Source organism: Pelodiscus sinensis, chromosome 10, assembly GCF_049634645.1.
Source record: "Pelodiscus sinensis isolate JC-2024 chromosome 10, ASM4963464v1, whole genome shotgun sequence".
In the NCBI taxonomy this organism is placed as follows: domain Eukaryota; kingdom Metazoa; phylum Chordata; order Testudines; family Trionychidae; genus Pelodiscus; species Pelodiscus sinensis.
In genome coordinates, this window is record NC_134720.1 from 46907664 (window position 1) to 46931392 (window position 23729).

The following is a 23729-nucleotide window of genomic DNA, read 5'->3' on the forward strand; positions in this document are numbered from 1 at the left end:
TTCTTAGCTAATCCTTATGGCTTGTTTAATTAACTAGGTTTAGAATCTATCACCCAAGTATGCTGTACAGAAATCTATAAGAAGATAAATCAAGAGTTACCAGTTGCTACTAAGTGTCATTTTCTTATTTATATTACACAACTTATTTTGGAACATCAGGGTCACAGAACATAATGTTGATGCCATCAGTCTATTCTCTATTTTACTTCAGCATAACTCTCAATAGAACCCCATCCTATACTCGTTTTCAATGGGGCTTACTCCAAAATTAAGTGCACTCTAAGCATAATCCGTCTTAGCTTTTTTGGTAACTAGGAATTAGATCTGCATTGAAATGACAGTGGGAGTGGGGAAGATGAGAGCTAATTGTAGAAGTTTTAAGGACACTGTATATTTAGTGTTCTGAGGATCTGTCTGTTAGAGCGAATAACATTTGATTTTTTTTTTTTTTTTTTTTTTTTTAAGGACAGCCAAGAGTCAGCAGCTCAGGAGACTCCTGCAATTGCAAATGTAAAATATCTGTGTAACATTTAAGATTTCGTTTCATAAAATGTAAGTCCTATTGTGTTTGTGTGTATAACTTACCATTCCTAATGTACTGCTGCTACATCTGCAGCTTGACGCAGGTAATGAGTATGAGGGATGTTAAAAGTCATGTAATATGGTAACCATGTATCTGCTAAAAATCTTAGCGGTTACATGCACGTGGGCTTTACAGTGTAAAGCTTAGCCTTCCAGTATAGAAGCACCGCAGCATCGAAGCTTCCTTCCTGGGAGCCAGCAGGCAAGTAGGCAGCCCTTGCCTGCTCAGCTCTAGGGAAGTAGGCTTTGCTGCCTCCTCAAGAGCCAGCTGAGTTTAACCAGGACCATTAACTGGTAAGCACCAGCTTATCGGTTGAACAGTTAATAAATTAAATGCTGACATCCCTAATAAATATTATGTACTATTTTCTAAATTAATATAAATACTTTAACCCCTCCCCCCCCAGCACATATACAAGGTATACCCTCTTAGATACTGGAAAATGCTGTACTGAGCTATAAATTAACATGATTCCATGATTAGATTGGCACTTTTTGGGGAAATGTGAAGATGTAGCAGTGGAAAACTTGATTTAAATCAGTCGGGTTTTTTTGTTGATTTGCATCACGTTTTAAATCAATCCACCCACAAATCTAGTCCTGCCTTTTCTGCGGCTAACAACAAAATGGCTTTTCCCCTACAGGAGGCTCCCATAGAAGACATCTCACTCCCTACTGGTCAGGCTAGCTCTTCTTCCTTGTGTTTCCCTTGTCAGTCATTTTACTCTGCCCGTTCTTCTGAGCAGGCACATCTGCAATCCTTCCCCAAATCAAGAGGCCCCCCTATTTTTCTAAATCAGTGGTGGGCAATCTGCATGGGGCCCATCAGGGTCATAGGTGTGGCTCACAAGATATTTTGTTTACCGTTGTCCACGCACAGGGCTGCCAGATTTGCTGGTTTTCATTGGCACTGTTTTTTTCCTTACCGGTATTACTAAAGTGACATGCACTTAAATAAAGCAAGAGCTCAGGGAGTGAGGTGCATGCCAATTACACACCCTGACTGTGAGAGGTGTGTGTTCCCACTGTATCCAATCAAAGCGCTGCTACGGTTCAATCAGCATACCCCACAAAATCTAGGTACGCAAGTGCAGTTAGCAAAACTGCCCTATCCCGAGAGACCATATTGGTTATGACAATCCTGTGACCCACTGATACAAAGGAAGACCACTCATGCAGTCCACTCACTAGCCTTACCCCTCACTGTTCTAAATAGCGTCTCTCCTCTCTCCATCTTGGCTGTCTAGCATACTCCAAGTCTGCCCTTGGCACCCCCTTCCTACCAGGAACAGTGTGACTCTCTCTGAACTACCAACACACAAAGCCCCACAAACTTGGACAACTTCCTTGGGGATTACAGATAGGCAAGGTAAAAGTAATCATAGTGCAAAACTAATCATAGTGCCAACTGCAGGCAGGGGGAACATCCTGGAAGGCCAGTGGCAGGGAACCTCCCCATATATAGCAAATTCCCTCATTCGGGATGGGTCAGGTCCCAAGGCTGCCGGACAGGGGAGGTCCAACCTTTACAGAAGAAATGAAAGACCTGAAATCTTCCACCATTGGATTCAAGGCTGATTTCAAGTGTGTGAACAATCTGAAGGTTTTGTTTTACAATAGTGTAAGACGAGTGCAGAGTTGGCTGCCAATTAGCTACACCAGTGATGTCATACAGGCGTACGAGCAGGGGTCGACGAATTATGGAAAGCCCTACTCACCAGACAAAAAAGGGACTCACCACCCTCCCCGACAAAAAGTGGTTTTTTAATGGCATAAATTCCTAATAAGAACAAGAACAGTAATTACTAATAAGTTATTAATAAATATCACCCAGGTTATTAATAAATATCTTATAAACCTCTACCTTTTCTTTCTGCTGCCACATCGCCTCCCCTTGCTCCATCAGCTCCCCTGGTGCCTGCGGCCCCCCAACCCCTCATCCTCTGCTGTCCTTTCTCCTGCCCTCAGCCCTCCTGCTACCTGCTCCCCTCCGCCAGCCCTTCTCTCCGCCCTGTGCCCACTCCTCCAGTAGCCCCACTGATCGTGTTAGCTACCCCTCCTCATCCCCTCTCCTAAAACCTCCCTCTACACACCTGCCCTGCCTCTCTCCTCTGGTGCTGGTTCCTCCACTGCAGGTGTCTGCCCTTCTGCTTCACCCCCAGAATCCCTTGGCACCTGCACCCTCCTGGTGCCTCCCCCTTCCCCTTTTGCTTTCTTTTTTTCTGATCCCCACCCCCTCCCCTGCCCCCATGCCCTCATAGATGCCTTGCTCCATCCCCGCCTTCCTCATGACCACCCCTTCTTTAAAGCCTTCTCCCAGCACCTCCCCCTCCCCTTCTAGCCCCCAGTGTCCTTACCCTCTCCTCTCCCAGCATCACCCTGTCCCCCCTCCCACTGACACCTCCCCTCTTGCCCTTTTCCTCATTGTCTGCACTTGGCCCCCTGGTATTTGTCTCTCCTGCACCCTTGTCCCTTGGTGCCTTCCCCTTTCTTCTTCTTCTCCTGACCTCCTCCCCTTAGCACAAGCCCCTTCCCCATATTTTTCCCCTCCCCCCCTCCCACCAGCCCAGCCCCTTCCTCCCCCCCCGGGGCCAGCTCTAGGTTTTTTGCTGCCCCAAGCAAAACATTCTCCCCCCCCCCCCCCCCCCCGTTTGCTGTTGGTTTTTTTGTTTTGTTTTGTTTTTACACGTTTGCATTTTGCAATGGGGTGGTTTTTTTTGTTTGTTTTCTTTTTTGTCCCAGCATTTTAGCCCTATAAATAACAAATAACATTTTCATTTTTTTTCCATAAAGGCAAAGGCACTTCAAGTGAACTCCCCCTTTCACTCGCTGCTGGGTCACAGCAGTCTTTTCCCTGCCCTGTCCAGGCCCTCCCTATGGGCAAGCACCCTTCGCTTCCAACCCACAGGGAGAGCAGGGTGCAGGGACAGCACAGAGCCAGAGGGGTGCAGGGAACAGTGGGGGAGTATGGGGGTGGTGTGAGAAACGGGAGGCACAGAGCCAGAGGGATGCAGGGATCGGGGGAGCAGGGTGTGGTGGAGGCATGGGGAATGGGACGCGGGGAATGAGAGGGGCAGAGGGATCAGGGTCTAGGGGCAGTGCAGAGAACGGGCAGCACAGAGCTGGGGGGGGCAGGGATCAGGGGGAGCAGGGTGTGGGGTATAAGGGCAGCGCAGAGCCAAAGGGTCGGAGGGAAGAGGGAGAACAGGGGATCCGGGGTGCAGGGGAGGCATGGGGAATGGGCAGCGCGGAGACAAAGGGGGGGGCTGGGGCCGTGGCAGGACTGGAGCCGGCGGGGCGGGCCCTGGCTGTGCCGCGCGCCGCAGCCAGCTCCCAGGGACACGCGGCCAGAGCCGAGCTGCCGTGGCCCTTTGAAATCAGCTGGGCCAGGTCATGCCAGCATCCTGGCGTCCCGCCCCACCTCCTCGCACTGGAGCTGCACGCAGGCAGCCCGGTGGGAAGAATCGCCACACTTCCCCTTTCCCAGCGGCGCTCTGCTCCTCCGCCGGCTGGCGGATCGGATGGGGCCACGCCGCCCATAGTGCGGGCTTCGGCCAGCCCGTCACAACAGCCCACCAGGCCAGTCCGCCCCTGCACTCGCCAGCTGGAAAAATCTACTCGCCACGAGTGAGCGGGCGAGTGCATTTGTCGAGCCCTGCGTATGAGGTTGTACTTCACTTTCCTAGCGTGTAAACTGAGGGTACGTCTAGACTACATGCCTCTGTCACCAGAGGCATGTAGATTAGGCTACTAGGCATAGGAAAATGAAGCGGCGATTTAAATTTACATGGCTGCTGCGCTGAGCCGACAAACAGCTGATCAGCTGGGATGAGGTATACCTGGGTGGTCGACAAATGCCTTTGATGTCGACACCTGCGCATCCAGACTACAGCGCTGAGCCGACAAACAGCTGATCAGCTGTTTATCGGCTCAGCGCGGCAGCCATGTAAATTTAAATGAAGCGGCGATTATTTAAATCGCCGCTTCATTTTCCTATGTCTGGTAGCCTAATCTACATGCCTCTGGCGACAGAGGCATGTAGTCTAGACGTACCCTAACATATGCGTCTCCTAGAACATCTTGAATTTTTTGGCTCTAAAGCAGAAACTCTGAACAGACTGGGAAATAACCAAAATGACCACCAGATGCTACGCACCAAGGTAACGTTTATTGATGAAATCTTGGAATCACTCTGTCACACACAGAAAACCCTGGAATTTTCTCCAACTACTGCCAACATGTTTGTCAGTACAGTTGTTTATCTGATCCTGACAACCTAAATCTCATTTGAACTGAGCACAAAAGCTGCAGGAGAAATGAATGACGAGAAAACTCTGTTTCTGGACATCCTTCCCACCCCCAGAATACAAGAACCAAAAAAGCATTCAAAACTTTCAACATAATGCTCAGGGCGAAATGGGTCCATAATCTGAATCCTGAAGTGTCTGATGCTGAAGATTCTCCTTGGAATGTCATCCAGATGTTGCACGCCTTCTTCAAAGTGAATTTTGTACTAGACTATAACTTTTATGCCAAAGGGTTTCATTTGCCACTAAAGATTAAATTTAAAATCTGAAAAAGGAATTTACTATTTACATGAACTGTCTACCCTGCTAATGTGGAACTGGATGTGCTGGCATTTTGGAACAGTCATCAAAACACACTTCTCAACTTCAGCCAAGAGACATGGCAAGCTTTGAGTGCATTGCTGGAGCTACTGATGCTGAATACTTGTTTTCAAGATTGGATTACCTCCAAGACATTAAGAGCCTGAACATGAGTGAGGATATTTCGTATTGGCAGGAATAGTGCAAGTGGCCAGTGGAGACATGTGCTCATCTCTAGGTGTCAGAACACAGCATTGCAGGGACTCTGGCTCTAGCCCTCCTTCTGATGGTCTCATTTTAGCTCTACTGACCACTCCCAGCTCCTCCTTGGGGTATTCTGTGGCTTGACCCTGTGACCAAATCAGGTAAAAGTCTAGAACCCTTCAGGAGTAGCAAGAGCAAGTCCAAATAAAGATTCAAATAAGTCTTCAAATTAAACAGCCCCTCCCTCTGCTCACTTCAGGCTTTGTTATAGTTCCCTTGCTGTATCTGTCCTGCCTTCTCGGGACTCTTCCCAAAATGAGCTTCCTCAGTGTATTTGCAAGGCTTAACTCTGCCTCCACTATCCAGGAAGCAATTAGTTACTCCCAAGGTGCAAAGCGTTATTTGTTGTATGCCTTCCCTTGGCTTGCTGGCAATCACCGACCCACTCCCTGCCCCAAGGAAGTACCTGTCCGGGTACTCTGTCCATGTTACTGTATGTGGCCTTGCAGGGATTCCAGCTCTTCCTTTAAGTCATATATCCAGATGAACAAAGTGTTTTGGTCATCTAACACGTTTTGGTAACATTCCTTCCAGTATGCTTTGTCTCTTCAGCAGTAGCTAACTTACTGTGGAATTACTAGAGCTGTGTTCGCTCCACCCTTCTGCATTGCCTGTGGGGTGAAAGATCAGAGTCCATGACCAGAGCAGCTTCTCCCATCTCCTCATTCAGGATATCCAATGCCCACAAACTTGCACAATTCACTGTTTCCTACAGGGTTCTGTCCTTGAGTCCCAGAGACTGAGGCCCCACTGTTTGATATACATGGTAGCTAGCATTTGTTTGAATTACCACTGATTTTTTTTTCATATGCCAGTCTTCTCCAAACCAATTCTCACTTAGTTTTTGCCATAATATTTTCACCTCTTCCAGCTCCATTTTGCCTCATATAATCATGTTGCCAGGGCTCATAATTTACATGATGTCTTCTCTTAGAATCTCTCAATCAGCTCCACCCTGCCATCGACTTCTTGCTCCTCATCCTTGTAGTTCAGCCATGCAGCCTAACACCTAACATCCTGGTGACGGTCGTCTTATGGTCAACTGACTGTAGCAGTACTTTCTCAGACCAGCCAGTCTCTGCCTACAATTATGGATCGGGGAAGTAGCTTACAATGCTGATAATAAGCATGCTCCTCCAATCCTGTAGTTCTGCCTCTATCTCAGCTGTTGGGTAGGCCCATGTCTTCTAAATGCACATGAAACTTTCACTGACAAATGCTAATCTATTCTCGCTATGATTAGACTACTCCCCACTCTGTCTACATCTAGAGTTAATCAGTCCTCTCATTTCCTGTCCAATCAGTTCAGTAGTTACCTAGTAGGCTGAAGTGTGCCCACTACTAAGGAAACATCTCAAGTCACTTTCTGTGACTGGGCAATCCTTTTATATATTAGCTAGTTAGCCATACTAGAAACACACAACCAGGTTCTCTTAAGGTGCTGCTACCTCCTCCAGCTTCTTTTGTACAGGACTGCCTACAAATTTCTCTCTCCATACATCCCCCATGCCATGTCAGGATCAGAGTTCTCTCACATTACTTCCCTCAGAACAGTCTCTTTAACTTATGGCTTTGTTCAGGTGGTTCATCACTATAACCTTCCATGCAGGACTCTGACCTCAGTATGGCCTCATCAGCAGAAGTTGGTTGAAACATCCAGAGCCAACTTTGGGCCCCCCCAGACAAAATCCATAGACAAGATCCTTAGGAACTCTTCTAGAAGTATAAGGTCCATCACTTCATCTGAAGAAATGGGTTGTGCCCACGAAAGCTCATGGTACCATCTACATGTTATGTTAGTCTCCAAGACGCCCACGACTATTCGTTGTTTTTTAAGTTTGTCTAATGTGTTTGTGTTGGGCTGCAACCATAACATTGACAGATCTCATAAATGTGCTGCCATTCTAGGCTGCATCCTTAAGGGAAAAAGCTCTGTGCTAAACTGGTGTTGGTGGTACACTGCTGGGCCCAGACAATTTACACAGAATATCTTTTGCTATTTTATATGACTTTGCTTGATGCAAGAAAATACCTTAGTAGGCTGCCTGAGGTTCTCCTGAGAAGAATGAGACTACTGAAGAGGAGCTACCTGTTATGACTGCTTCCCTCAGAAATATGTGCAATAATCCTTTCAAGTCTACCTCTGAGCCCAACTTTGCCAGGCCTAGTACCAGTATGGCTGAATTCTCTTCTGCCAAAACCACTTGGGTCCCTGAGGTCCACTTTTCTATGCATTGCAGGAAACGTTCTTGCTGAGCCTGTCCAGCCTCTTGCTGTTGTTGCTGCCCTTGTCGTAAGTACAACACAATAGCATGTATCTGCTCCTGTTAGGTTGTCAGCATGCAGACTATGTTTTCCATTGTCCCAAAAGAAAAAAAAAAAAAAAGTCGGTCCCTCCACACCTTGCCTTAAACAAAATTAGTATCTCCCTCTTGCTTCAGAAAATGGGGTTCCAAATCCTCCTCCTGGTATCACATGTAAACACGTCCTCACCTCTCAGGCACCCCCTTCTGTCCAGACATAGCACTGCAGGGAACTTTGTCTCCTGTACCCTCTCTCTGCTGGCAGCTTTCTTGTCCAAGGTGAGCACAGCTGACTCCTCCTTAGGGTATTCTGTGGCTTGATCCTCTAGATCAAGAGAGGGAAAAATCTAGACCCCTTTGGGGTAGCATAAAGAAGTCCAAATAAAGATTCAAACAAGACTTCAAATTAATAGCCCTTCCACCCACTCAGGCTTCACTACTATAGTTTCCTGGTTGTAATCCAACCTGTTAAGTCCTTCTGTCAGAGATATCCGTTTCTTTTCTTTATAGAACAGAGCTCCACCTACTCGCTTCAAGAGGCAATTAGTTACCCTCCAGGTTAAGGTAGACAGGCTCTAACTAGGAATGTTACAATGTAATTGATTAACCTATTAACCACAAAGCAAAAGCTTATCGGTTAATGCTAGAGACTATATGCATTCCCCACCCTGGCAGTAATTTTTTTAGAAGGCTGGCCAGCAGCTCAGCTCAGTCCTGGCTTGCGCTGGGTTCGGGACCTACCCCTGCTGCGACTCTGCATTTAAAGTGTATTAGGAATCAAAGGGGCAGGAAGCCAGGCTCAGTTCCAGCTTGCACTCGGTCTGGGAGCTCAGACCCCACCCAGACAGGGACTGCTGCCATCCTGCACTGCTGCTTCTGTATCAGAGGAAGGAGCATGAGACAACAGGCAGTCAGGCTGCGAGGGGAGCTGTTTTTTAAAACTGACTCCCGTCATGGACTAGCTCCTGCCTGGCACCCCATGCTGCTGCCTTTGACACAGAGGCAGCAGCGTGGAGTGGCAGGCGGCTCCTCAGGAGTCGGGCCGGAGCGCGCTGGCTGCTGGTCCCACCCCCGGAGACTATAGAATAGTCGACTAACCAGTAAGAATTAAGGAGGTTAACTGACTATTCAATTAACCAATATGGAACATCCCTAGCTCTAACTCTAGGAATATGAAGGCAGTTCACACCTCAATGCACACCAATGCTCACTCTAATCTTTTCCATTCCCGTGTGGGTTTTTTTCCTTCCATGTGTGATTCAAGTTTATGTACACCAAGGCATGTATGAATGTACACCACCAACAGAAAAAAAGCACCCTAGCTGTGGGCGCTCTACTAATCAACTGGGTAGCATCTGTATCTCTCCTGAGCAACCAGCACAAGTGCACAGCTTACAGACAACACTGATGAACACTCAAGTTCTTGGCTAATATTGCCAGTGTGGGTGCCACTTCCTATGATGGATTTTAAGACAACCAAATTGGTTTCCCCATAAAACTACAAAACCTGACATCAGCTATAATTTTGGCCGTTAGCCATTTGACCTGAATTGGACGGAGTAACCTAGAAGACAAAAACTTTGTTGCCTCATTAACCCCAAATCACTTAGCCATGTGTTGTCTCCTCTCTCCCCTTACAGTTCATAAAAACTCAGTAGTTGGAATGGAAGAGAGGTCTTCATATTTCAAAGGCGGTAGTAACTCTCTACTAACATAAGCCAGTATAACTGTATGTGTATTACACAATGTTTATGAAAACTGCACATATCTTAAAACTAATGAAAAACAAAGATGACTATGCGTATCTATTTTTTTAAAACTAAAACGTCAAGTACTTTTCCCTAGAATCTAATCTACCGTTGCAAATCCCCTTAGCCTTACTTTGTAGGTTACTCAGCCTAACATTCAACTGATGACATTCCTGTATGTATTGGTCTCATAACAGAGCTACTTTTAAAGTGACTCACCATTCTCACTCCACTTTTTTGCCTGAGTGACCAATCTATATTCCATTTTATTTTGTCAAGGATTAAAGTCTGGAGTAATATGTTACCCACAGAAGAACCAATCACCTAAAGTAGCACGGCTAAAGGGGCCAACTGGGTAACAGTATATAAAACTCCAAGTTTAAGCCCCAATCTTACAAAGACTTACACACATTTAAGTCAATTATGCAGGTAGTCAAGTATGCCTACCTTTGCAGCACTGGGATCATATATAAATGGTATCTGTTTTTCTAGGCTGGTCTTCTATTATTAGTGTGTCTGGGTCAGTTTAAATTTAAGTAGTGGAGTCCAGTTATAAACATACAATGAACATGGAATCTAAAATGAGAAACTGCAAATAAAATACTCTAAAAGGCATAATTGTTAGAACTCACTGCACTCACCTTTGTATCTGTTATATAGCTGTTCTAACTTCTTTCTGTCCAATGATCCTTTACCGCTTTCTCGTATATAAAGTTCAGGATTTTGGAAAAAATTGTCTGTTGCAACATCTAATTTCCAGTCATTTTGAGATAGACAACTCACTGCAGTCTTTTCACTAGATTGGGTGAAGATCATAAACTGACGAACTTTATCTTTCTGTGACGATTTCAACTTGTTCTAGTAAAGTTAGAAAAGACCATACTGAGACAAACACAGGTTATTGCAAAAAATACAAGTATCTCCACATTTCATTACAACCTTCATAATACATTATACTTCTCTCCCTAACAAAAATTAAACAATCAGACCATTGGTGCTAACTTCCCCTCTCGGTGGGAGGATGCTCAACTTCCGCCATGCTAGATCCTGCTCCACTCCACCCCTTCACACTCTAGCTCCATTTCTCACACTGCCCCATTCCACTCCTTTCCCCAAATCCCTGCCCTGCCTCTTGCTCACTTCCTCTACCAAGTGCATCCTGTCCCTGCTTCTGCCTACCCCCGAGCTTCCTGAATGCCAGACATCGCAAGCAGCAGATTCATGGAATCGCTGGGAGGGCAGGGAATAAGTTAATAAATGGGGTCACCAGCATGCAGGGCAGGTGGGGAGGAGATGCGGGGAGGGGGTCAGTTGGAGCTCTGCACCTACTGATTTTTCCCCATGGGTGCTCCAGCCCCAGTTGGCACCTATGAATCAGACCATAACTTATGATCTTTATATTTAACACATACCTTTTTTTAAAAAGTTGGTTATATCAAAAGATGTATTTCTTTTAAAAAAATTACATGTGAACTTTACTTTTAAAAGTATACTATAAGACAGACAATAAGACAGGTATAAACAGAACATTTCTATAACATATTTTGGCTGATTTCCTGAGACTGCACACAAACATCATCATATGCACCATAATCTTTACCTGAAGAAGTTAGCAGCACCTTGAGTATTCTAAACCCTTTCTGCAAAGGTACTCTCAAATCCAGGTCTTCCATGTAAAGGCAAAACTAGCAAACTAAATTATCATACAAATCCTCTAACCATCCATCCAGAAAGCATTAAAATTGGCAATATTATCTGAACATGCAATAAGTTGTAACGATGGTGTAACATGTGCACATGAAGTTCCTATTTAAAAGGCTGATCTATTAAAACCTATTTTGCCTAGAAGATACTAAGTTCCCTACTTACAGCAAGAGCAATTTGTAATGTTATGTGTGCCAAAGAAAGGTAACAGAAATGCATAAAATCTAATTGTGCTGTAATCTGGAGAACTCACATTCCTACTGCAACCCCCCACCCTAAAAAAAAAAAACCCAACAAAACACACACACCCCAGGCCAACTGACTCAGGCTTATGGGACTTGGGTAAAGGAGCTAAAAATAGCAGTGAAGACATTTAGGCTTGGGTTGGAGCCCAAATGTCTACACTGCTATTTTTAGCTCCACAGAATAGGCCCTGAAAACTCAAATCAGGATCCAGGTTATGAGATTTACTATTGTGGGATTGGAATTTTTATTTTATTTTAATTTGCACTACGTAGACATGCCCAGGCTCAGAATAAGAATTAAAGAGTTCTTGTGCTTAAACTAACACACTATACCTCCACTTAGGTCCAAAATTAAACTTATTTTTGAGTCCAGTAACTTACCAGGCAATATGTGATCTGAATTCTGTGATTCTGCTTTTGGGGCAAGGGAGGGGGTGTGGAGGAGAACTAAAGAATGCTTAATATTTCAATCGGACATTTTTGACTAGTAGCTTACATCCCTAAATATTACACACATAATATGCTTGTAAGAAGTACTGAACAAAATCCTAGAAACCAATATGGCTACTCCAAATCTGTGCATTCCTCCCTTCCCATTAGCAGTACCCGGAAAGGTTATAGGTATTTGCCCATATCAATTAAGACTGAACCAGCTCCTTACACTCAGGCCAATGTTCCCTAGAGTCAGTTATAAGACTGGTGATCACACTATAAGCTCTTCAGTTTTTACTTTGTTAATTACCATGCACACTTGAAAATACACATGCTGAAATTATAAGTCAAAATATATTTTAAATACAAAAATCACATGAAAGTTATTTTGCATGTTCTGCATCATCCAAAACTTTATAATTTGATGGACAATCCCAATGGTAGTGGTATAAAAAGCAAAGGAACGTCAGGGGAAGATACAGCAAGAGCTTCAACAAGGATATGGTGACCCATACAGAAAAAAGGTAAAACAGACATTTTAAATTATAAATAAAAAATAGCAATTTACTATGTAAAAAATGTTTATGAAATTAGTTTTACTGTATAGCTTTAATATACACCTATGTATGTTTCTTTCATTCAGAATTTTCCTACATCTGAATTTACCTACATTTTAATAATAATTCAATGCCTTTTTAAATAAAAGTTAATATTAACAACTAAAAGCGAGACAGATAATGTGTGTATGTACACATGTACACACACACATACAGAGCAGAGAGTAATATATTGGAAACGGGAACTAATTTTAACTGATTAATAAAACTTCATTACAATTAATTTCTGACCCATTTTCTGCCTTATAGAATATGTCATTATTAGAATGATTTAACACCAATTTTTTCTTATTATGTCATTAGGAGCTTGTTTTTGATGGCATATCTGAAATTTCCTCTGTCACGTCAAAGGATCTGTATGCCGGAGGAGCCTTTCTCCAAAGTTTCAATGTGAGATACCCTGTGTTAGTACTGATTGGACAGCTCTCTTTGGGGCCTGCTGGTGTGGGATTGCAAGATATAAGATTATTGCCAAGGTCCTAATATCCTGTTATAATTTATATTTGGTCGCACTAAAAATAAGCCATGCCTCAAGTGGCAACAGCCTCCAAAGGATACTTCACTTTTTAAAAGTATTCCCAGAGGCTGAGTTTCAAGAGACTTTTTAAAAATGCTCAGTGGAGTAGCTACCACACCTTTTAGCCTTAAATCCTATATTTAGCTACAGACAAACACAGTGCACCTGCAGTGTAAGATACCCCAATTCAGGCTAGCTAACATGCCTCAATCTCAACTTGAAGGGAACCTTCTAATATAAGGCAGACAGTTAAAAGTCTATTTGCTATCATTGTTGGAATGAAAACAAGACCATGAAAATTAAGGAGAAAGAAGATTCAGATAAATTCTATCTATTCAATCACCTCTGGGTAAGGAGAGAAATACCTACTCAGGTCTCTGCAAACCATTCCCTTTGATCACAAATTTATGTAATGAGTGTGGTAGAAGAACTTAGATATATGTCTATGTGTAACACTGACCATATTCTGAAACAACTCTCCTGTCTAGAATATGGGTGTTAAACGGCCGACAAGTTACATGTGGTGCTAAGAATCCTGCTTTTTAGCCACACAAAGGACTGTGCAAACTGCCAGTGCTTGGGAGAAGGAGAGCACAGGTAAGTAACTACAAAGCACAGCATAGTGAAGTTCTTTCCTAGTCTCACCTTCTTCTTCCCTATTTGTCTCTCCCAGCCCCGCAGCACTAGGCTCAGGGACATGACATCTTCTCCACTTCACTCCCTATTCCATCCAGTACTTCCTGCCTCCAAAGACCAGAATGAAGATGATTTTCTAAAGGTGGGTTTGGGAGGGCAGGGGGGAAAGCAGGAGGGAGAAAGAGAGAGACAGAGACAGAGACAAAGAGAAAATAAACAAACAAGGCTGGAAAGTAGGGATGTAAAAAAAATGTAAAAAGCAAAACATGAACTATATAAACAATTTAATTTCAATTGGTTACAGGATTAAATGCTTTGTGAGCTACCGGTCCCACCGGCTGCTGGCTGTGGCCAGGAGTTTAATCATTTAACCTTACTGGTTAAACACTTAAATCTCTAGAGGAAAGTAATGCCAATTTTCAAAAGGGCACCAAAGGTGAGCCTGATAATTACATGCCAGTGAGCCTAACTTCAGTACTGGGTAAATTGGTTGAAACTACTGTATAGTAACAAACAGAATTATCAGATACAAATGTACACAATAGTTGGGGGAAGAGTCAACGCTGTTTATGTAAAGGGAACTCATGCCTCACCAATCTATTTAAATTCTTTCGGGGTGTTAAACACACATATAGATAAAGGTAATCCAGTCAAGACTTGGATTCTCCAGAAGAACTATGATAAAGTCCCTTACCAAAGACTTTTAAGGAAACTAAAAAGTAATTGGATAACAAGGAAGGTTCTCTAATGCAGTGTTCCTCAACCAGTGGTACGAGTACCCTCAGGGGTACTTGAAAGAAGTCTGGGGGGTACATCAACACAACTGAACTTTGGAGAAAACTGAATTTTTGTTTTAAATTTTACAGCGCTTTATTATTTTTGTACTTTTTACACCCCACAAATTTAATTGCCTGCCTGGCTATGATTAAGTTGCTTAAACAAATGTGTTGCAATGGTAGAAAAAAATGTGTCTGAAAACTACAGGCAGTCCCCGGGTTACGTACAAGATAGGGACTGTAGGTTTGTTAAGTTGAATCTGTATGTAAGTCGGAACTGGCGTCCAGATTCAGCCGCTGCTGAAACTGACCGCCAGTTCTGACTTACATACAGATTCAACTTAAGAACCCCAGGCGTCCCCAAGTCAGCTGCTGCTGAAACTGATCAACAGCTGATTCCAGGAAGCCCGGGGCAGAGCAACTCTGCCTCGGGCTTCCTGTAGTCAGCGCTGGTCAGTTTCAGCAGAAGCTGACTTGGGGACGCCTGGGGCAGAGCAGCTGGGGTGCTGCTGGGTTGCTCCAGTAGCGCCGCTCCCGATTCAGACAGTCTCCAGCAGACCAGGGGCACCGGAGCAGCTTACGAACGGGGCTTTCTCGCCCCGGAGCTCGCAGGTAGCAATCCGCCACCTCGACCTCCGGGGCGAGAAAGCCCCGTTCGTAAGTGCGGATCCGACATAAGTCGGATCCGCGTAAGTCGGGGACTTCCTGTATAAGTATTAGAGGTACTTTTTTTTTTTTTTTTTTTTTTTAAAGGAGGGTATTTATTTTTATTTGAAAAAGGGGTATTTTATGAAAAAAGGTTGAGAAACACTGCTCTAATGGATCAGTAACTGGTTTAAATATAGGAAACAGGTAAAAATTGTCAGTTTTCACAATGGAGAGAGTTAAGCAGCAGGGGCCATCAAGGATCTGTACTGGGGCCAGTGCTATTCAACATTGATTAATGATCTTGAAAGGGGAGTGAACAGTGAAGTGGCAAAGACTGCAGCAGGTGATGCAAAATTATTCAAGATAATTAAGTCCAAAGCTGACTGTGAAGAGTTACACAGGGATCTCATAGAACTGGATGATCAGGCAACAAAAGCTTCTGAAATTCAACACTGAAAACTGCAAAAGTAATGCACATTAGAAAAAATAATCCCAACTACAATGGTGACTAGCCATTACCCTTCAGGAAAGACCTTGGAATCAACATGGGTAGCTCTCTAGAAATTTCAGTTTATTGCACAGCAGCAGTCAAAAAGGCTGGCAATAATATTTGCAAAGTCATGGATGCTAGGAGAGGTCCCAGTAGACTGGAGAAAGGCTAAAGGAGGAACCAGGGAATTACAGACCAGTTAGACTGACTTTGATATCTGGGAAACTACTAAAGCAATGTATACAACATCCAATTTGCAAATACCTGGAGGATGAAGAGATAATCGCTAGCAGCCTGCATGGTTTTACTAAGGACAAATCATGTCAAACCATCTTGATTTCTTTCTTTGACAGGGTAACTGGTTTGGTAGATTGGGAGAATGCAGTGGGCATAATAGACCCAGAATTCATCAAAGGTTTTGATAGTCCACCATGATATTCTGTTAAGTAATGTTTGAAAATGTGGGCTCCATGGAACTACCATTAAATGGGTATATAAAGAACTGCAAACAAAAAATAACTATTAATGGAATGATGTTAGATTGGACAGAAGTATGAAGTGGGGCTCCATAGAGATGTTTTCTGAGTCCAATGTTCTTTAACATCTTCATCAGTGAAATTTTAATATACACAAGAGAAAGTACTTTTTAAAACCCACTCAGTTAACCTATGGAATTTATTGCCATGGAATAGCGTGATGGTCAAAACTATAGCTGGGTTCAAAAAACTAAGTTCATGTTGGATGAATGGCTATCAGCCAAGATGGTGAAGAATGCAACCCCACACTTAGGGTGACACTAAATCTCTGACTGCCTGAAGCCAGGAGAGGAGAACAAGAATGATGTGTCCAAAACTGCCCTGTTCTGTACATGGCTCCCAAGGTCTGATACTGGCCACTCTCAGAGAAATAATACTGGCTAGATAAAACTTTAGTCTGATCCTGTCTGACAGTTCTTAGCTTCATCCTTTACCTACTCATTTCTTACGTAATTTCCCCTCTCTCTTCTTCCTCAGCCACACTGAAACAAAGGGATCATAGCTTCTTGTGTATTTATATAGCCCTTCGCATGATGGGAATTCAGATCTTAATTGTTGCTTTTGGGAACTATGGAAATACAAATATGTTTTTAAAAATAGTTCTCTCAGCCACCCACTCACCATCATCCACCTATATCAGACTTAATCATGTGCCAAACACATAATAGCTAATTGACTAAATACAGATAAGCGTCTCTGTTGTTCAAGAGAAATGGGAGAAATCAATACTTCTTGTTCCATGTTGTTTAGAAAGGGAAGCATGGACTTCTTTCCAGTATTCTGCCCCTGAAACTTCCTCAGAGGCTGTGTGTAGTCTCCAGTTATTTGGCATCTGACCAGTTTGAAGAATCCCCATCCCAAATCCCTCTGGCTCCCAGAAAAGATAAAGTACCCATTCAGTTACCATCTCCATCAAACCAGTCTCCTGGCACATGTGCGAATGGAATATCTGATATTTTACTCTTCCCACTGTCGCATTTTGGATACCTCCTCTACTTCTTTTTGTCAGTTTCACAACTACAGGCAGTCCCCGGGTTACGTACAAGATAGGGACTGGAGGTTTGTTCTTAAGTTGAATTTGTATGTAAGTCAGAACTGGTACATAATGTAGGGGAAACTCTAGCCAAACATTTCTCCAGAGCTCAGTTTTATTCTCCCACACCTCACTTCCCTCAGTCCTTTATTCTCAAGCTGAGGTGTCTGCTGAGAAAAGCTGCTCTGCATCTCCTTGGTTTGCTGCGGGGGGCACTAGCTTCGCGTCTCCCTGGTCTACTGGGGGGAAGCAGCTAGTGCGGGGTTGCCTCACCCCGTTTGTAAGTAGGGATCCGATGTAAGTCGGATCCATGTAACCTGGGGACTGCCTGTACTCATAAGGATCACAATAGCAGCAATGAACACTCAAAACTCTAGCTAGAAGTCAATCAACAGTTCAGGAAAGATCAAAGTAACAGAGCCACTTGAACTTATTTAGATGTTACATCTTTAAGAAATAATATTTTATATCTTGATTAGGCCTCTTAAATTAGGACTTTAAAAAAATCATATATGTGATGAGTAGGAATCTTTTCTAAGTAGTCAATTTCTACAGAATCTTGGCTTGCATTTTAGAGAAAGATCAGGTTTTATGGCGAGGCTATATACACTGCATGTAAAACCTACAGAGTAATCTGCATGTAGGAGAGGCCTTTACACTCATTGGGTGTGTCTACACTGCACCCTTAGCTCAAAATAAGATACACAATTTGAGCTACACAAACGGCATAGCTTATTTCAAAATAGCTTATTTCATAATTTGCACTGTCTACACAACACCAAATTTCAAAATAAACTGCTATTCTAAAATGTACCTTAAACCACGTGGAACAATGTTTACAGGGACATCTGAATAGCAAGCCTATTATATTTGAAAATAACAGGCTTGTTTCAAAGACGTGGAATAGGTATTTCGGGACACTGGAAGTATCCCAAAATAGCACCACTGTCTAGATGCACCCTTCCAGAACTCTAGTGACTTTATGTCAAATAACCTAGAAGTGCTATATACAGATATTAGCATCTGCAGGTATGATCACCTTTTAGCTCTGGGGTCCTGATCTGTGAAGTGCTTTTGTACACATAAACAGAAATATTCTTATGGTCAGGGCTCAACAAATTGTGACAAAATCCACTTGCCAGCCCCACACTGTGAACATGATGACTGGGTGAAATCTACTTGCCACGGGCGAGTAGATACATTGATTTGTCGAGCCCTGCTTATGGTCATAACAGCATTTCTTCACTATTCTTTAGAATCAAAGGCATTTTGTTTTATGCTATATCTATCAAAAGAATGCATCCGACACTTGTAAATAACTGTGTTTTTGTCAGTTTATTAACATATACAATTGGTAAAACATAAAAAGCAAAATCTGATCAACAGATGTTTTATTCTTCATTATTGGTTGAGAGCATAAAAATGACCACAAAAGTATTTATCATTACAACCTATGCATTAAACTAAGGGATAATTTATGCATTGAATGCCATGAAATAAAAACAAATAGAAAGTCCATGTTAAAAGTGTAGCACTACCAAAAGTTAATCCCCACAGCATCTTTTGTACAAATAATAATAGTCATAGTCTGCTACTGCCACCTTCTTTTCTCTGGTGGTTTGTGGAAAGGAAGATCAAAGGACACATTTTCTTTTTTTAATTGACTTTTAAGCTGAAATAAGATACACGTTTTCATTTCAACATCACAAAAACTAAATGTTCATATGGTCCAGCAACATAAACCATTTAAAGAAAAGATGTGAACATTCACAAGCTTATCTTGACATTTTACAAGATTTACATTCCTTGGTATAATTTACAAATGTAAAGTTATTTCAATTAATATTTGTATGCAACTGGATAATTTTTCACAGCAATGTGAAAACAACAATTCTTACCCACCTAACCAACAGAACACAGTAGCTCTGTTAGGCCTGATCTACACTAAAGGGGAAAGTCTCCATAAGATACACAACTCCAGCTATGTTAATTTCATAGCTGGAGTTGATGCAACTTAAATCGTGTTACTGGGCCATCCAAATAGCACAATGTCGATGGAAGACTGCCCTTACTCCTTGTGAACAGCAGTCTTACTAGCGCTCAAAGGAGCAGGGATGTACAGTAGAGTGTAATTAGCTAATCAAGCAGTGGATGGAATTTCCCTCAACTACTTGATAAGAGGGAGTACTTGTTGCCCCCGCTGCAGTTTAAATGTAATAGGAGCAGGGACTGTAGGCAGCCTGGCTACGACTACATTTAAACTGCAGAGTTGCAACAGGGTTAGCTCCCGGGGGTGGCACAAGACGAGATTGAGCAGTCCTGGCTTGCACCAGTTCCGGGAATGCTGCGCCTCTGCCTTTTAAATGTAGTAAGAGCCACGTGGCTCTTACTACATTTAAAAGTCAGGGGTGCAGTGGTCAGGGACTCAGTGCAAGCCAGGACTAAGGGCAATCCTAGCTTGCGCCGGGTCCCCTGTTGCGCTTCTCCCTCTTCTGCCACCCACCTCGTAGAGACAGTGCAGGGGGGAACCAAAGCCGGCTCCTGTTCCCCCCCTCCTTGTTGCCTCTGCATTGGAGGCAGCAAGGCAGGGTGGGAATGAGTAGTTAAGTAGTAACTCAACTACCCAACAAGCCAAGGCTTATTGGATATTCAATGATGTGATAGGGATGTTAACTAACTAACTAATCGAATAGGCCAGCCATGGCCAACCTGTGGCTCCCCCTCCCAAAAGTGTGGCTTGCGAAACCGTCCCTGCAGCTCGTGAAGCCACCCTGTGCCTCTGAAAACGATTGCCTCCCTGTGCCGTCCAACGCAGCCATTCAAAATGGCGTTTTCAAGATGGTGGCAGCCAGCAGCAGCCCGATGTGGCCAAAAAGCCTTTAATCGCATTTTTTAACGAGGGAGTCTTTTTTTTTTTTCTCGACAACTTTTCCTCCCCGGCCGTTTGCACTATATGCACAACTGTTTTGGCTTTTTGCCTGTAACGGGTTGGCCACCCCTGGAATAGGCACTGCTGCTTTGAAGTAACCCCCCGCCCACCCCCACCCCCATGCTTTCTGTCTCTATCAACTAGCCTGTCAATTATCCTACAAACATTTTGTTATCGGATAGTCAACTAATCGTTCACATCCCTTCTACCTGACTAGTCACTTACACCTCTAGATGGGAATACCCTCTCAGTTCAAATCAGTAGGTCTTCACTAGATCTTCTGAGGTTTGAATTAATGGATCGACTGCGGCAGTGTCGATCTTCCATATAATGTAGACATGGCCCTAGAATCACTGAAGTAATTCTGAGTTAAGCTGTTAGGCAGAGTAAGTGCTCAATTCAGAACTTTATTGCTTTTGCCCTAGAAACATAGGTGCACATTAATAGTGGTTTTGCACCAATAATGCTGGTCCAACCTAGAAGCATCTATTTAGACATATATGGCTGCCACCATATAACACACTTCCACCAGGAGCACTAGAATTTCATTTCCCCATTGCTGCAAAAAGTTTCTCATAAGCAACTGTATATTTACCGTTTTATCACAAGAAAAGTATTTTTTAGAGAATAGGTACAGATACACAAGACTGTAAAAATGATATAAGTTGTTGAATAAAGATTTTAAAATTATTTTGCAGTTCTATCTTAGGCTCAGTGGGGCAAATACTTAAGCATGTACTTAACCTTACTACTGTAAACAGCTCATTGATTTAAACAGGTCTACAAACACATGCATAAGTGTTTGCTGGTTCGGAGCATTTGTCTGTACCCATGTAGTATTACAAGAAATACTAACCATTTCATAATGAGGGTGTGGTTTTACTTTGAAGTTTGTAGAGACGTGAACAAACCATTAGCACATAATTGTAGAATGAAACAAGTTAAAGCTGGAAAACCCCAATTTGTACAGTGCCTAGCACAACACTACCATAATACACAATAATACACCTATTAGATTACCCAGTCCATCAGGGTCAATAATTCATTGTTCCATACAGAATGTTTTCAAGTCTTTTGTTCAATCTAGTTTCAAAAGACCAAAGTAAACAGGCTTCAGCCACTTCCCTCAGGAAACTATCCACAGCATAATAATAGCTCATTGCCTCGTTCTCATTTAAATTGTATACATACTTGATTAAATTACAACTTCTAATCATAAAGTCGGATATTAATATATGCATAGCCAAACACATGGTGAGTGATTATATGGCATAACCAGATTGTGTTGTGATGCATGAGGCCTAAGACTAAGGGTCTCCAAAGACCTATGTAATACAGATATCTAGTTTAATTGTGTTTCCTAAAGCTGTTACAAGATGCTTTTTGTAAAATGTTGCACAACACTGCTGAGGTAACATTGACCTAATGAAGTAGTTTACAACCTGTGGTCCACAAACAGCTGGGCATCCGCAGACTTTGTCTAGGGGGTCTGCAAAAGGTTGTCTATCATAGAACAGGTGTCTGTGGACCCCTAGGTGTTTGCCGACTACCTCTAAGATTTTCAAAGGACTCCACACCTTCAATCAAAAATCTGTAGAGGCATAGAAATGAAAGGCTGAAAAACCACTGACCCAAGTGAGTTCCAAAAACCATGTTATGTTAAGTTTTCTGAAAAACCTCACTCTTTAACAGCAAGATTCACACAAAAAGAAACTTCATCCAACTGCTCGGTAAAAGGTTTCAATTTTTATTGAGGATATCTGATGACAACAAAAAAGTGAAGTGTAAGGGGTCTGAATGCCACATCCCAATCTATGTCCTGGAATACCACAGGATTTGTGTTTTATACACAAGTCTAGCTATGTTGGTGTGGGTTTTTTTATAAATGATAGTTATGTCAGTGCAACTCCGAGTGCGGATGTACTTATAGCACTGCAAAGATGCCTTCTACCTGTATATTTTATTCCCCTTCCCACATTTATTGTTATTTGTAAACTTACATTCTTACTCTGAGCAGAGCACAACTTTAACTATGCCAATATTGTTTAACTTTTGTGCACAGATGAGGCCTTAGAAAAAAATATGACACTAAAACTCGTCCACTTGGGTACAAAAAAAAGAGTCAATACCAAGACTCTTTCATAAAAAACCCCCCAACCCCCCCCCCCAGAAAACCTTGATTTTAAAACAGCATATTGTATCCCAGAAATCATTAGTTAGTACCAAAATAAATCAATAAATCAATTAAAAAAGTGTAAGATGGACTGAACGTCCTCTGTGATGCTGATGGGAAAGAGATCGATCCCCCGCCTATGTAGTCAATGCCAACCAATTCTCCATGAAGGTTCCAGTTTGATGACCCCTCAAAAACCTCCATCTCACCACTGAAGTTGCTTTGCTACCATGGGCTCTGAGCCCAGTGAAGCATCCCCATTAGCTGCTGTTTTACCACCTGAATCCACCCAATCCCCTATTGTGACATGTCCCCCCCCCCACCCCCCAATCCAACACAACCACAAAAAAACGGAACCTCCTGAAGTTAGAAAACCTCAGTGCCAGGGACGTGACTCCCCCCACCCCGCTGTGGCGAGCCCTGGACCATTCCCTGCCAAGCCTTCCCTGAGATGCACAGTCCCAAAGACACCCCCCCCCCCGAAACCCACAGCCCCCCCGCGGTGCAGCCCCCGCTCCCCCTCCCCCAAGAGCCTAGTTACCCCCCCCCCCCCCAGCAGCACTGAAGCGAAGGGTCCCGAGCCCCCTCCCCACACGGAGCCCCACGGCATCCTACCCCCCCCCCCACGCCAGGGGACCCTCCCCTGAGGTGACGGGGCCCGAGCCCCCCCAGTGACCCCTCGTGCCTCCAACCCCCGGAGCTGAAGGGGCCCGAGCCGGGTCGCCCCGGCCTCCCTCGCTCTGCCCGGCCGGGCTGGCGGCACCGCCTGTGCGGCGCTGCCCCTGGTACTTTCTCCCCGCCGGCGCCACCACGACTAGGCCCCGGCTGCCGACGAGCGGCGCTGCCCGGCGGCGGGGTCTCGCGGCCCGGCCCGGGAGCCTGCCCCCGGCGGGCGCTCACCATGTTGGGGGCTGTGCAGGCCTCTCCCCTCCCGGCTCAGGCGGAGACTGAGGGCGGCGGCGGCGACTGCTTCCTCCGGAGGCGGCAGCGGCTCCTCCAGCTCCGAGTCCGGCTCCTCGCGGGCCCTTCCGCCGCCTCCCGCTCATGCGCAGTGCGGCGGCCCGGCACCGGGGACCGACTCCCTGAGGCGCCCCCCGCTGGGTCTGCCCGGGCCCTCTGTGGGGGGACCCTGCGCCCGGCATTGGGCGCCTGGCGCTGGGGGGGGGGGGTTGCCGGGAAATGGGTCACCCCCCCCCCGCGCCTCGCGTAGAGACCAGAAGAAGGTGGCCCCCAGGGCCCCAGTTTGAGTGGGGGGCGGTGGGAAGGAGAGAGGCACCTGCTGACCCCCTGGTGGTTTGGGGGAGTGTCCCCACGAATAAGGGGGGGGGACTCCCTGTCACCTCAGTGGTTCGCAACCTTACTGTGGAGCCTTTGGCGGGGTCTGGTTTGCCTGGCCTCCCCCCTCCACCACCAGACATAGGACTACAAAATTGTCACACCCTTACTGGAGGGGGGAAAATTGCCGCCTGTCTCACTTTCACCCTATCCT

General features: G+C 44.4%; 1 protein-coding gene across 1 annotated transcript in view; it reads right to left on the minus strand.

Annotated features, from left to right (window-relative positions):
• DCUN1D1 (defective in cullin neddylation 1 domain containing 1) overlaps positions 1 to 23320 on the minus strand; it is a 33509-nt gene extending 10189 nt beyond the window's left edge. The window contains exons 1-2 of the mRNA XM_075938052.1: positions 23141 to 23320; positions 10146 to 10362 (exon numbers count right to left, since the gene is read on the minus strand). Of these exons, the coding sequence (XP_075794167.1) occupies positions 10146 to 10362; positions 23141 to 23143 (220 nt within the window). The 5' untranslated portion in view covers positions 23144 to 23320. The remainder of the gene's footprint in view (positions 1 to 10145; positions 10363 to 23140) is intronic.
• Between the last annotated feature and the right edge of the window lie 409 nt (positions 23321 to 23729).